This window comes from Procambarus clarkii, chromosome 49 (genome assembly GCF_040958095.1).
Source record: "Procambarus clarkii isolate CNS0578487 chromosome 49, FALCON_Pclarkii_2.0, whole genome shotgun sequence".
Lineage (NCBI taxonomy): Eukaryota > Metazoa > Arthropoda > Malacostraca > Decapoda > Cambaridae > Procambarus > Procambarus clarkii.
The window spans coordinates 6,661,962-6,677,923 of NC_091198.1; the positions used below are offsets into that span (position 1 = coordinate 6,661,962).

The following is a 15,962-nucleotide window of genomic DNA, read 5'->3' on the forward strand; positions in this document are numbered from 1 at the left end:
CAATTATAACAATCTTGGGTCCTGGTGATTACATCGATAAACAGGTCAACTGCCCTTCATTTTCTGGGGCATTTCTGTGATGTAACCTGGAGCAGCGCCACGAGGGAATGACTCCGTCCCTATATTAACACGTGGCTTCTTCAAAATCCAAATAATAAGTTAGAAACGTTGCTGGGAGGAGTAATGATGTCGCTGCCTGACCTGGGTTCAACTCGAGGAGTGATAGCATTAGCAATTATTGATTGTCTGAAATGTATTGCCTTCTCGCGTTGTCTTGGCAATCCTTACGTTGAAGGTTGAGGCTAGCGGCTTGTCCCTCCTTGCAAGGATAGGTAAACAATGGCCAGCATTGGCAAGTTTCATTCGGCCGTGATAGTGTTTAAATTGTCATAGTGGACCCTCCGTCCGGTAGGTTTAAAAGGTCTTGAATGTTTCAGCTGCATATAGGTTAGATGTTATTTTTTCCAATTATATGGATGGGGGTTCTGGTGGCTATGGTTGCCTTCAGAGGTCAGCAGATAAGATAAAACTTGTAGAGATACGTTTGGTCGGTTGAGGATGGTGTCACGTGTCGTGTGTGCAGACAAGTTAAATTCCCTGAAGTTTGTGGCAAGCAGACTTCAAGGAATTTCAAGGACAGACCCCGGCAGAACTGCTAAGTACATCTAAGTGCATGAAGCAATGTGACGCAACTGTTGCGTGACTGTGGCTCAGGGTTGCTAAGTAGCGGTGTGAGGACAAGTAACTGTGCCGTCTTTAAGAAATCCTCCAAGTCTCTGTATAATCTATCTCACACTAATGATGATTTTGTTGTGTATACATTTGATGAAGATGATCAGGAGGTTGATCAAAATAACACAATGAAGCACTTTTGCCAACTATGATAAAAACCATAAACTTTTGCGACATCAGTTCATGAAATTACTTATTGCAAAGCACTCTGTACAGCCCAGTAACATTTATTAGAGAACACAACGAAATGTAAATATATTTTGGCTCAATAGTCGATCGTTTAAAAAAAAACATTCCGTACTACAACTTCAATGAACTATTACCTACTTTATGCAGGTGTGATCTTAGGAATACTTCCTCAACAATTGATTTCTGTGACTCAAGTTTCTTTCTAATTACAAGTATTCTGGTTCGGAAATCACCGATGAGATTTTAATACTCTTCACGATACGATGATGATAACTAAACTGAACACTGGCTTCCGGCAGCTTCAGCAGGGTCGTGGGAGAACATTTCCCCAGAGGACAGAAGTTTGCGATGAAACGGTCTCTCACTTGCCAAGTGTGTGCCAACCGACGACGCCACTTGGCGCTTCTCCAGAGTTTGGTGAGTTGTGATCCCTCAAGGGACTATATGGAACTAACCACAACACTCCTAGTCGGAAAAAGGGATGCAACAAAAATAGGAAGGGAGGAAGAAACTTGACAGAAAGGGGACAGAAACTAGACAGGAAAGGGGGCAGAAACTAGGCAGAAAGGGGGGCAGAAACTAGACAGAAAGGGGGCAGAAACTAGACAGAAAGGGGGCAGAAACTAGACAGGAAAGGGGGCAGAAACTAGACAGAAAGGGGGCAGAAACTAGACAGAAAGGGGGCAGAAACTAGACAGAAAGGGGGCAGAAACTAGACAGAAAGGGGGCAGAAACTAGACAGAAAGGGGGCAGAAACTAGACAGAAAGGGGGCAGAAACTAGCCAGGAAGTGTTTGATTCTAAGCCGAGATCCTGCACCTATTTCCTTTCAGGATCAAGCGAGAGAGTGTTCATCAAGTGGGACACAGCATTGTGTCCCATCTTCCAGCATCTTTAGTATAAGAGCCTATTATCCTATCACACTGAATGATACTGAATGATATATAGTTCCATATATCATCCATATGATATAATAAATGATATATAGACACCGGGTGATATATTGCCACAGATACACCGGTGTTCAGTGGAGACAGAGACGTGATGGCAACACAGTACTAAGCGCCCGATGGTGCAAGCACGTGTCCAAGGAGGAACTAGAAATAGCCAACAAGAAGTACCTAGCATTAGGGGCTTGCACGGCGAAGAGGCGTACCTTATATTTCCTGGAAGCCGCCTCTAACAAGCTGAAGCAATGTCCTCCGCTACTGGGCTATCGCGGTGGGCCTGCTAGCTGTTGTTTGAAGACGTTGGTCAGAAGGAAGAACCTGTGAGTTCCATTGGCTGGTTATTTCAGCAATTTTTGGATTATGAATCCCATTGGGAGTCACTCAAGTACTCTGGAAGAATCTCTTTCACTGATTCACTGCTAGGAATCCAGGCAATCATATAATATGAAGGACTTGACTAAGTTTATAATATATCACTTGAAACGAGGACACGAGGTAAAAACCATTGCTTGTATTTCTTCCCAGCAAACACCCACACTTGAAAATAAAGTATGAAACTCATCCGAGAATTCAGATTGAACATTGTTTTCATCGCAAGACATTAACGACACGAATACATAGATAAGGCTACCAGTTTTGTTTAAATATTCACTGATAGCCAGACGAAGTGATGAGAATAACGATAGTCAAAAGTACAGTTTACTGATGAGTAACATAATAAAATATATTATAGTTGGGAGTGAGGAACCCTTCATGATGCAGTAATATATTCCACCATTTATGTGCCCACAAAATTACCAGCAGGTGCAATATGAGTAAACAATTATAATGCGACCTCTTATCTGAAAGTTTTGGTCAAAATCCTTTCAAAAGTCACTAAAGAAAGAAGAACGCTTTGGTGCGTGAAACAATGATGCTCTCATAACTATTTTCGTTAAAGAAATGAAGTGGAACGAAAACACTGCAGACTTTCTATGAGTCCTTCTTTTCGTTCAGTTTCAACGTGCAGTTTTTGCTTCAGTAACACGGTTGAGAATCTTAGACACGTCCTCACAGCTTCATAACCTTCGACACACAACCTTGACACGCAACACAGCCCACGACACTGGCAGCTGTGGCAGACCTGACACGATGAAGGGCCTCTCTGGCACGACTTTAACAAACACTCTCGTTAATGGCTTGACTCCTGTACTCACCTTCCGACAGACACTACTGACTCCTGTAGTCAGCTTCCGACAGACACTACTGACTCCTGTAGTCACCTTCCTACAGACACTACTGACTCCTGTAGTCAGCTTCCTACAGACACTACTGACTCCTGTACTCACCTTCCTACAGACACTACTGACTCCTGTACTCACCTTCCTACAGACACTACTGACTCCTGTAGTCAGCTTCCTACAGACACTACTGACTCCTGTAGTCAGCTTCCTACAGACACTACTGACTCCTGTAGTCAGCTTCCGACAGACACTACTGACTCCTTTAGTCACCTTCCGACAGACACTACTGACTCCTGTAGTCACCTTCCGACAGACACTACTGACTCCTGTAGTCACCTTCCGACAGACACTACTGACTCCTGTAGTCAGCTTCCTATAGACACTACTGACTCCTGTAGTCAGCTTCCTATAGACACTACTGACTCCTGTAGTCAGCTTCCTATAGACACTACTGACTCCTGTAGTCACCTTCCTACAGACACTACTGACTCCTGTAGTCACCTTCCTATAGACACTACTGACTCCTGTAGTCACCTTCCTATAGACACTACTGACTCCTGTAGTCAGCTTCCTACAGACACTACTGACTCCTGTACTCACCTTCCTACAGACACTACTGACTCCTGTAGTCACCTTCCTACAGACACTACTGACTCCTGTAGTCAGCTTCCGACAGACACTACTGACTCCTGTACTCACCTTCCGACAGACACTACTGACTCCTGTAGTCAGCTTCCTACAGACACTACTGACTCCTGTAGTCAGCTTCCTACAGACACTACTGACTCCTGTAGTCAGCTTCCTACAGACACTACTGACTCCTGTAGTCAGCTTCCTACAGACACTACTGACTCCTGTAGTCACCTTCCTACAGACACTACTGACTCCTGTAGTCACCTTCCTATAGACACTACTGACTCCACCATAACTGTGAAGTAAACACCACCGACACCCCCACCATACAGGGACAGTATACACTACCTCGCCATCTTACAGTTATACAGTGCCGACACACAAGTATTCTATAACGACTCCACAGTATAGCACGTATTAAACTCTATAAAAGCAAGTCATCATGGGAGAAAATTATCCATACCATTCCTTCTCCGCTCCAACTTTCTATCCTTATCCCCTGCCACCTTAAGCTTCTCTCCTTCCTCACCACACCCCATCATTCTAACCACATTCATTCCCACTCTATCTCAACCACCTGGTTGGGATAGAGTGGGAAAAGAGATCCTCCTCCTCCCCAACCCAGCCAGACACCCCCCCCCCCTCCCCTCTCCCTCTCTCCCTCTTTCTTCTCTCTCTGGCCCATTTGTTAACAAAGAATAGATGTCTGGAGAAATTTACAAGGAATCAGGACAGTTTTGGAGCCTTTGTCTTAATGAGAGCAAGAGGCCGGGTGGAGCCCATCCCGGCGACCTGCTGAGACACGCCATCTGCTCGTTAACCACAACTCGTCTTTAAGTAACACTTTGTAGATTTGTCGTTAAATAATTCACTTATTCTTGACATTTTAGGGAGCGGAGGCAGTGAAAAATATTTATAAAGGTGAGCTAAATTAAGTAACTTTTAAATATTAATTCCCCTTCTTCCTTCTCCCGACCTCTCCTTCCTTCCCTCTCTCCTACCTTCTTCTCTCCTTCCTTTCTCACTCCCCCTCTTCCTAACTCGCTCATCTCGAGTTTTGTCTTCACAAGATGTCACAAATTTTGTTTCAATACAATCTTCATTATACTGTAGAAGTGAGTCAATGACGCTCTCTTTAGAATGTTTATACTAATGAAGATGATAATGATGAAGTCATGATCATAATACATGCATAAATACTGCAGGTGCGTTCAGGGATCAGTATTCTCTCGCTCAACTCATTCACAAGAACTACTGAGTCAGACTACTGAGTCTGAGTAGTCAGACTACTCCTACTGGTTAGTAGGAGAGTCAGTAGAACTCTTCAGGTCTACTGTGAACATTACAATATGTGATGAATAGAATTAGCTGAATAACGAAATCATACGGAGACTTGACCTTAACCCATCTCAATTCATCTGCCTTCACGTCTTGCACAACACATAAGAACACTGCAATAGAACAAGCTAATGATCTCGTGGGCTGGTGTTGGTAAGGTGTGGGGGGGAGGCCGGACTCGGGAGGGTTGGATACCCCAGGTGACCAGAGTGTGTGTGTGTGTGTGTGTGTGTAAGTTAGGGACCATTAAAAGCTCTATACTCATGTAGGGAGAGAAACGATATTAGAAAACCATGTGATCAGGTTAGAGACAAGGAGAAATTCTCCCTGAAAATGACAAGGAGGTCTGTGAGAAACTCGACAAACGACGCGGTTTACAAACATTCACGTTTACTACGGGTGGATCCCTTGGTTACGTTACAGATTAGGTTCGGGCAATTTAGTTTGCTCTTTCTGTTCGTTGTGACGACTCGAGAGAACGGGCTAACAGGAGGCACTAAATTACAGATCAGTAGAAGCAGGAACCACAAATGACTCGAAGAAATATAAGAAAATACCCGTACCCTGTACAGGGGGTAAACAAGTGGAATGCTCTGTAAGAAGTGTTGGAAGCCATCTCCATCCACAATTTTAAGGCCAGAATCAACAAGAATTCGAGCATAAGAATAGTTAACCTATGACGTAACAAGCACAACAAGGCTAGTAGGCGGGGTATAAACACCTAGACATCTTCCCCATCGTCACTGATAGGTAAGCATTGATAGGTAAGCACCTCTGGATCATCAGACTGAGGCTCTGGAACAGAATGTTGCCAGCCTCTGCAACATTAAGTTTTGATATGCCTGGAACTCTAATCTCCATGTTCTGATGCTTCAGTTTTCGAGTATGTATTTTCCTAATGTTTGCCTACGGACGGAGGTTGAGCCAGGATGACCAACACTGTGAGGAATGTGTCGCCTCACACACCGGTGGTGCTCCACCACCTGCCTCAGAGTCCTTCACAAATATAATATAATTCCGCCATGGCAACAGGACGACTTTACAGTACAATGAGGCTCAAGAAATTTAATATATCTCTTTCCATCTCTTTTTGTCGGGAGTTGGTCTGTGACACAGCTTCACTGTGTATTGTCATCCCTTAGAACGTTTGCAGTTCCTTCAGTGTAAATACCATCGGCCGGTCATTCCTTTCCACAAATAAACAGTGATTGAGAATACATGAAGTAGAGAGGTGCGACACAGTCACCAGCGAGGAGAGGACCGCTCAACATGGTGCCCAGCGGCCTCCTCATCGGTTATTGCAGCCACCTACAAATCTTCCTCTATTCTTTCTACTACGGATCTGTCCGAGCTGGATTGCTTGTTAGCCTTCGGCAGGATTTGTCAAAGCTTTGAGGTTACAAGAACACGGTTATGATTGCAACAGCAGCTGCAACAGCAGCACCAGAAAGTAAAACTTCAAAGGATGAAGTAATAATATCCACAGCATCATCAACAATAGCAATATTGCATTTCCATGCAGCCAATAATAGCTGCTAGGTTATGAAGAGCACCGCCGGCAGCACGAAGCTGCTGCCTGGATTACGTTTCCAATATTATCGAGAACCTATGAACGGGCATTGGTACGGCACGAAAAGAACCTCGACTCTTTATTCTCGTCAAGCCTCCGGACAGGACACGTTCACTCGTAAACTTTAAATGACGTTTTAACATAATTTAATTCCACGGTGTTTGCACACGTGTATATATGTGTGTGTGTGTGTATATATATGGCGTCAGCAATGCTACACTGTCTCTAAGTTGCACCGGCATGGCCCGGGGACTGGTCTAGCCAGATTCCGTCAGATTGAGACCTTTTCCAGAACGCATATAGATAATCCCCCTTGAAAATATATTAGTTTTTTGTTGAAAGGCAGATAACTTCCTCTCTGTCTGCCTCTCTTCCGTTTATCTAAATTCTGACTCTCAATTTATCTCCCTGATCTTCACTCATTCTGACTGTCTCCCAGTTGTCTCTTCCTCCTCCTTTTTTCCTTCTCCTGCCCCCTCATTTTTCTTGCCTTTCTTTAAGCCTCCTTTATCTTACTTTCTCCTTTGCCTCATCTACCTTACCTTCCCCTAGGCTTCATCTACCTTACCTTCCCCTAGGCTTCATCTACCTTACCTTCCCTTTGGCCTCATCTACCTTACATTCCCCATGGCTTCATCTACCTTACCTTCACCTTGGCTTCATCTACCTAACCTCCCCCCTCCCCTGCCCTTCCCCCTTCCACTGACTCTGCCTTGGACGTAATCCAATTTCTTCCACAGGTTCGATATCTTGCCAGTGGAAGGAGTTTTCCGCTCTTTCTCAAACTTTCCACACACTCTCGGGGCGACATTGGCTTTATTCTGGTCAAATTTATGGCTACCCAGTTATAATAAGCATTGTATAGCGTTGTTTTCCGTTGTTATTTGCCCTTAATACTGTTGTTGGTATGGGTGCTTGTGCGAGTGTGTGATGGTCGTTACCAAGCTCCCGGACGTTACCTCGTTTAGCTTCGTGGATAAATGGTATTTATTGTATTCACTTCGTTAATATATTTCTCAGTGAGATATTTGCAGTTTCTGGGGGTTATTATTTTTTATATTGTCTTGATGTTGTTATTATTGTCATTAGCTGTTGTAGCAATAGTTGTAGTTGTATTATATAAAGCTGCGGTAGGAATACTTGAAGCAAAAGTCACATTAGCAGTGTTAATAATAAAATTTTAAATAATTTTACTATTAGTTATCAGTAATGGTTGTATTGGTAAAAGTTCAAATGTTATTATAACCAAAATAATTATTTTTATTATTATATTTATTATTATTGTTATTATTGGTATTTTTAACTTTTGAAAGTAACAAATACACGTTATTAATACAGCTGTTTGCTGCTATGAGAATTTTGCCGTTATAAATAATTAATTTCTTAAAGCTTGAATACAGATCTTTTCAATATTTACTATAATTTTGTGTCATTAAGCATTTACTTAAAAGTTGCTTGAATTATTAAGTTGCTGTATTTCTTTGTAATCAACCTTCAGTCAACTCGAGCAATGAAACTGTTGTGTATTGAAGATAGCATGACGTAGTTCCTCTTCTGCGTTGTGGTTCGGGTTTAAGACATTGATTAAGACTCATTAGCCTTGTTTTTTGCTACATATATGAACCAGTTTGGGATTATATCTAATAGACCAACGTTCAATTCAGTGGGGTAGAAATATCCTAAGCTACTCTATCCCTTTGAGATGTATTTCTTTCTTATCTCAATAAACATACTTGAACTTGAACTTGAACGTTCAATTTGACCGGAAACCAAGACTATAATTGTGATTTGTGATAGATTTAATTGTTTAGCTGCAGAGAGTTATTCACAATGTAGAATTAGATCATTTGTGAACCAACGCAGATCTTAATTTCCTGACACATTGCCAAACAAAAGAAAATAGGTAGTAACCGACGTGTTCCAGGATACTGTTGTGATTGTCATAAATCCTTCGGGAGGGTGCAGGTATATAAATATACTGAGAGGTGAACCCCGCTTCTAGGCATAAAAACACTTGAGTTTTCTTTAGTCATGGACTATGTTTAGCCCCAAAGTATACTACCTGGTTGGTTAGTAAGCTGTTGTTGTTAGCTTCATAACCCGGAGGTTGATAAGCCTTAGACCAAACACCAGTGTAAACCAAGGGCCAGATTCACGAAAGCACTTACGCAAGCACTTACGAACGTGTACATCTTTCCTCAATCTTTGGCGGCTTTGGTTACATTTATTAAAGAGTTTACAAGCATGAAAACCGTCCCAGTCAACTGTTGTTATTGTTATAAACAGCCTCCTGGTGCTTCGGAGCTCATTACCTGTTTAATAATTGGAAACAAAGCCGCCAAAGATTGAGAAAAGATGCATAGGTTCGTAAGTGCTTGCGTAAGTAGTTTCGTGAATCTGGTCCCAAGTCTCAGTCAGGCGCTGTGATCTTATACGGGGTAGGAAAACTGGTCATCTGGAAGGAATCGATAGTTTCAGACGGCAATACACGGTCATAGCACATAGGGTGCCACAGATAAATAGTTTTGGAACCATTTATATTATTGATTTACATATGCAACTTGAACGGGTTACGGCGTCTGACAGGCGGGTATAGGAAGCCTGTTTGGCAGGCCAAGATAACTTTAAATAACGACTAACCTTTCAATTGGATGCGATCCACAACAGTCGAATTGCTCTGTGGTACATGGCAACTGTTAAGGAACACAAGGATCGGGAGTAAGGAAACATATATCAGTCTCTCTCTCTCTGTCTCTCTCTCTCTCTCTCTCTCTCTCTCTCTCTCTCTCTCTCTCTCTCTCTCTCTCTCTCTCTCTCTCTCTCTCTCTCTCTCTCTCTCTCTCTCTCTCTCTCTCTCTCTCTCTCTCTCTCTCTCTCTCTCTCTCTCTCTCTCTCTCTCTCTCTCTCTTTCCCTCTCTCTCTCTCTCTCTCTCTCTCTCTCTCTCTCTCTCTCTCTCTCTCTCTCTCTCTCTCTCTCTCTCTCTCTCTCTCTCTCTCACTCTCTTTCCCTCTCTCTCTCTCTCTCTCTCTCTCTCTTTCCCTCTCTCTCTCTCTCTCTCTCTCTCTCTCTCTCTCTCTCTCTCTCTCTCTCTCTCTCTCTCTCTCTCTCTCTCTCTCTCTCTCTCTCTCTTTCCCTCTCTCTCTCTCTCTCTCTCTCTCTCTCTCTCTCTCTCTCTCTCTCTCTCTCTCTCTCTCTCTCTCTCTCTCTCTCTCTCTCTCTCTCTCTCACTGTCTCCATCTTCCAGTCGTCGTTCTCTCTCTCTTAATAGACTTAATAATGGAAAAGAATTGCAAACGTAGATTGAAAAAGAGAAGCGGACGGGACTGAAAGGGGCGGGTGAAAACATCAGGGCACAGCTGAGGAAGGAGATCCACGAGAAAAGGTTGGCGAAAATATTGGTGGCAATCTCGAAGAGGGTAAAATAAAGAGGGAAATAAGAGAGAGAGGGGAAAAATAACAAAAGAGGAAGGCAAGAGAAAGGGGGGAAATTGAGAAATGGGGGAAGAGAAGGAGATGTAAGAAAAGGGCAGATAAATAAAGAAGAAAAGAGAGACATTATTTTCACACATCACTAACTTTTAACCCTATCACTGCATCTTGATGCTCCCCCCCCCCCTCTCCCCCGTCCCCTTGCTGATTTACTGCCAGCCAGGAGGCACCAGAGCCCCGATCAGGGCAGGGGTGGGGGGTGGGTGGGGGGGAGATCAGAAGACCGGCCTGCCAGGGTGGCAGAAGTCCAACAGCGTGAGAGGGGGGGAGAGATCAGAAGACCAGCCTGCCAGGGTGGCAGAAGTCCAACAGCCTGAGAGGGGCGGGGGGGAGGAGAGGGGGTAGGGACGGTTCAGGGTAATTAGGGTCGAAGATAAAAGCGATCTGATGGTCTATCATACCTCCCAATTCTCTTTGCATTGTCCTCTCTTATAAAAGTAGAGCAACATTGTTAGTATCATTGTTCTTTATCTGTCACTTTAATTGTTAAATTGTTTATTTATTTATTTATGGGGATTTAGTGGTGTCAGAGTTTGCCTATTCTTATGATGCAGGAATATGAGACTTCCATGTTGTGGATGATCCCCCCATGTTGTGGATGATCCCCCCATGTTGTGGATGGTCCCCTCATGTTGTGGATGATCCCCCCATGTTGTGGATGATCCCCCCATGTTGTGGATGGTCCCCTCATGTTGTGGATGATCCCCCCATGTTGTGGATGGTCCCCTCATGTTGTGGATGGTCCCCCCATGTTGTGGATGATCCCCCCATGTTGTGGATGGTCCCCCCATGTTGTGGATGGTTCCCCCATGTTGTGGATGGTCCCTTCATGTTGTGGATGGTCCCCCCATGTTGTGGAAGGTCCCTTCATATTGTGGATGGTCCCCCATGTTGTGGAAGGTCCCTTCATGTTGTGGATGGTCCCACCATGTTGTGGAAGGTCCCTTCATGTTGTGGATGGTCCCCCCGTGTTGTGGATGGTCCCCCCATGTTGTGGATGGTTCCCCCATGTTGTGGATGGTCCCTTCATGTTGTGGATGGTCCTCTCATGTTGTGGATGGTCCCCCCATGTTGTGGATGGTCCCCCCATATTGTGGATGGTTCCCCAATGTTGTATACTGTTCCTCCCATGTTGTATGCCGTACCTCTCAGGTTGTATAGTGTATCTCCCATATTGTATTGGTGGTCTAAAAGCCTTGATGTACTCGTCGACTGTACCCCAAGCTGTAATGGAAGAGTTCAGCCACATGATGTAATCATAGTGTTGAGCTCCGATACTATAGTGAAGGTGGGTAGCCTTCTTTACCTGACAGTCCAAGGTTGGAGGCCAGAGTGCTGGGTCTAGTCTAACCTAACGATGAAAGATAATTTCCCGTGGCAGGTGACGATTCTTACCAATCCTGAGCACTTCAGGTGCAAAGTCTGTGAGCAGGAACTGTGTCATGATCTCACGTGCTACATTAATGAATGTCCAGTCATTTAGACACTTCAGATCCAGCGGCATGAGGTACCTGGAGCTTTGCAATCACTCTATTACCTCGCTGTGTTCTTCGGGTACAGCTGGGCTTCTGAGTGTGTGAGGCCTGTACCATACTCGTGATCTGTAGCTGTACTGTAGCTGTAATATTCAGCAAGCCCAGTTTAGTTCTCTCGCTTCTTAGCTAAGAAATGTTAAGGGGTGCCTGCTCCCCCGGTGCCAAGGGGGCTCCGGTACTCAGGGTGAGAGCTAACTGGCCATAATTGTTAATTACAGCCGGCTTGAGTGTTTCTGAGGTGTGGTGGGAACTAACTGAGGTCTGACAGCTCAGCCCCTCGCTCCTGTTGGCGAGAGTGTTCATTGGCGGGGTAACTGGTGCGCTCGCTGGTGCAGACAGCTGCTGGTGGTGGCTTCTCTCTTGACACACTCCGCCCTCTTCCGCAGAAACATGTGTCGGCCAGGTTCCGTAGTACGCTCTTATGTTATTTTGTTAATTTATGCTATTTTTGTTAAGGTTATAATTATTATTATTAACATTATTATTATTAGCATTAAGCCTTTTTATTAGCTGCATTTTGAGCTGTGATCAAAATTTAGCGACTATAAGTAGTTTTATTTATAAGTCGCCGTTGACAGGAAGAACAGCGGCAATACTGTGAAGGTTGACAACTTGTATTTTTATTTTTTTATTTTATTTTACTATGAACTTATAATATATAATGGGATATGCAAGTCACTGGAAAGTATATGCAAAGTTAGTTTATTATCGAAAAATATTTTGTTAGTTTTAACCCAATTTTTATTAAATTTTCACCCCCAATAATCGCGGCCCCAAAGCCCCCTCCCACCTCACCCCCCCCCCCCCCGCGCTCCTCAGCACTCCCCCTCCCACCCCAGCACCCCCCACCCACCCCAGCACCCCCCACCCACCCCAGGACCCCCCACCCACCCCAACACCAACAGTTACATGGCTCCGCAGCGCTCTAAATGTTGACTGGTGAACTAAGAGCGGGAATCTGATTACCGAGAGTAAGCGCGGGAGAGTTTTTTGATTGGATTATGGCAGGCGGAGCGCTGCTCCATCCAGCACATCACCTGATTACCACCCATCACCCTGGAGGACTTCCTGATAAGGACCAGAGATGGAGGGAAGGGGCCAGATATGGATGGATGGAGGGAGTGAGGAAGGGCGTGAGGGAGAGAGAGAGAGAGAAGGGAAATATAGGTAAAGATGGAAGAAAAGGATATTTATGCGGTCGATCATTTAAAGTTGATGATTCTTAAAGATAGAAATGAATTTTATTGTTATTTACGTTTAGTAAGTTCACTTACCCTTTGACCTCTTCCATGTGTGTTCTTTATGCTGGTCATCTTGTTCTCTGTGCGGTCATCTCTTACACTGACTGTTCCAAACACATTATCTCTGGTCATGACCCGTTGTGGTTGGAGTGGTCAGTACATCAGACCCTTCAACACTGGACACATGTTGACTTATATCATCAAAGCCTCCCACCTGTCCCAACCTCGTGATCAAACCTGAAGTTGGCAATTACAACACAAGGCGCTCAGTCATCAATAGCCTCATGCTGGCCCTGTTGTTCACAAGAACATCACTCTGTCAGCGATTATCTATTACTTGGCTGAACAACATTGGAGTATACTTTCTTAACATGTAGCTGCGAATGAAATCGAATCAATCAACCACAGGAAGGCTCTGGTATTAATTAGACGGCGTCATCCTATTCCTGATGAGACTGTTACTTACTAGAGATCATGTAAACATCACGAAGATGCGAATGTGACCGCGTATAGCTATTAATACCAGCGCCTATTTGGCGAACTTTCTTTGATTTTTTTCACTAGCTGCATAATCCGACCTCAAGAAAGGTGGAAACAAAGAAAAGGTCTGTAATGAATTGGGGGTTAGTGGAGGAGCGCTCGGGCGCCACACCTGCTCCAGCCACACCTCCTACAGCCACACCTCCTCCAGCCACACCACCTCCAGCCACACCTCCTCCAGCCATACCTGCTGCAGCCACACCTCCTCCAGCTACACCTCCTCCAGCTACACCTCCTCCAGCTACACCTCCTCCAGCTTCACCTCCTCCAGCTACACCTCCAGCCACACCTCCTCCAGCCACACCTCCTCCAGCCACACCACCTACAGCCACACCACCTCCAGCCACACCTCCTCCAGCCACACCTCCTCCAGCCACACCTCCTCCAGCCACACCACCTCCAGCCACACCACCTCCAGCCACACCACCTCCAGCCACACCACCTCCAGCCACACCTCCTCCAGCCACACCTCCTCCAGCCACACCTCCTCCAGCCTGAGAGCGTTATTTAGACGTCTTGTGACGTAGTGCGTTATTCAGACAAGTACTTGGGAGTTATTAAGTCTTGAGTGACGGCGTATCTTGTGGTAGTTAGCTAGTTCCTTAATAAATAATCACTGAGGCAGTTTAATTAAAGATAAGTATAGCTAACTGAAGCATTTTTGTATCCAACTACTAAAGGAGTCGGTTATAAAGAAGCCCAATAGAAATAATAAACTATGCCATGTAACATTCCAAAGAAATGTCATGTCTTTCTGTCCTTGTAGAATAGTTTCGACCAAAACAGAGTAGCAGAAATAACTTTTACATTTATAAATTCTGTCCCAGCTACTAATTCTAGTAAACGTATGAGCGGAACTAGTAATTTCCAAGTCATGGATCACACAAGATGCTAATTCCAGCGAAGGCTGGATACCGCATAAGTAAGGTTTCAATCCGGTGCCTGGTCACGTAACCTGGCATTAAACACCCTTGTCATAGGCTCCCTTGATGTAGGTAGGAAGGTTTGCATGTTATAAGCAGTTAAGTTCCTTGAGCAAGACGTCTATTATTCGCTAGTAAGACTCGTTGGGTTGCTCTGTGATGAGCTGTTTTAACCTCTACATACCTATCGCTTTCTTACTGGTATTCATGTCGTCTCCCGTGAGTCTTCTTCCACTGCTACGTCAGTTAACTACACATAATCACGTATCTAAAAATGTAATTGAATATAATGATATCGGGTTTGGAAGGCGACTACTAGAGGTTGACCAGGAGGTTATCTTCTTATCTTGAGGTTATCTTGAGATGATTTCGGGGCTTTTTAGTGTCCCCGCGGCCCGGTCCTCGACCAGGCCTCCACCCCCAGGAAGCAGCCCGTGACAGCTGACTAACACCCAGGTACCTATTTTACTGCTAGGTAACAGGGGCATAGGGTGAAAGAAACTCTGCCCATTGTTTCTCGCCGGCGCCTAATGAGCCCCCGAATTGCTACATGAAATCTATGAACTTGTGCTGGAGTTGATGCCTTTCTCTCCCTCGCTTTAGCTCCCCAAACTTTCATATCATGAACTTCAGGTAATTTTCGAACCACTTCAACCACAATATTTCCTTGAGAATCATAAACTTTAACTATTGTACGCAGATTGTTATGACTTTCCATGGCCGAACTTAGGATGATGCTGCTCTCAGATTTAAAGTTTGGAACAGTTGGCTAATAATAGTCTCACCCTCGGAGAATTAGTTGTGCTTATTCTGGAGGATCTGATTTGACGGGAGAACATGCAAGCTACGGGGAAATATGTTTAACCTAAGGAAACCTTATTTTCCTCTGGAAATAATATTTCCTATGGGAATAATATGACCTTAAACCCGAGGGAGAACTAAGAAAATATTTATCCGAGAAAAGGTTATAATACCCAGCGGGAAAGCTGAGTATTATAGGAGAAATATATTATGGAAAACTAAGTAACCTAGGAAAAATTACCTCTCACCTCAAAAAAAGTTTCCTGAAAGAGAGTCGAGTGCCTTCAGGAATGCTGACAACTCCCCTCAGTGCTGTTTATAGGATGTGGAGCAATGCTCAGTGCACAATTAAATCACATTACTATGTTGTATCAACGAGAAACATCAGTAGGAGCCATCAGGAAGATTCGAACTCTCTCACTTGGTATTCCCAAGCTAAAAACACTGATTGGGCTTCAGTTGTAAACCTCAAGAATTCTAGAGGATTTAGTGGAATCCCAGTTGACCAGACCACACACTAGAAGGTGAAGGGACGACGACGTTTCGGGCCGTCCTGGACCATTCTCAAGTCGATTGTGATGAGGAAGAGAGAGAGAGAAGATTAAGCCACCCAAAAGGTGGCTTGGGCATGAATAGCCCATAAGTGGTGGCCCTTTTGAGCCATTTCCAGTATCAATAGATGATACTGGAGATCTGTGGAGGTGCGACTGCACCCTGCGTGACGGGAGATGTCTCCCGTGATGAGGACGTAGAGGCAGGCAATAAATAGGCTAGAGAGAGGTGAGGAGCAAAGTGTAG

The 15,962-nt window shown here is 44.5% G+C and overlaps 1 protein-coding gene across 1 annotated transcript; it reads left to right on the plus strand.

Annotated features, from left to right (window-relative positions):
• Window positions 1–13,512: 13,512 nt before the first annotated feature.
• Window positions 13,513–13,938, plus strand: LOC138351279 (uncharacterized). Its single transcript, XM_069302912.1, has one exon. The coding sequence runs from the start codon at window positions 13,513–13,515 to the stop codon at window positions 13,936–13,938; it is 426 nt and encodes a 141-aa protein (XP_069159013.1).
• The last annotated feature ends 2,024 nt before the right edge of the window (window positions 13,939–15,962 follow it).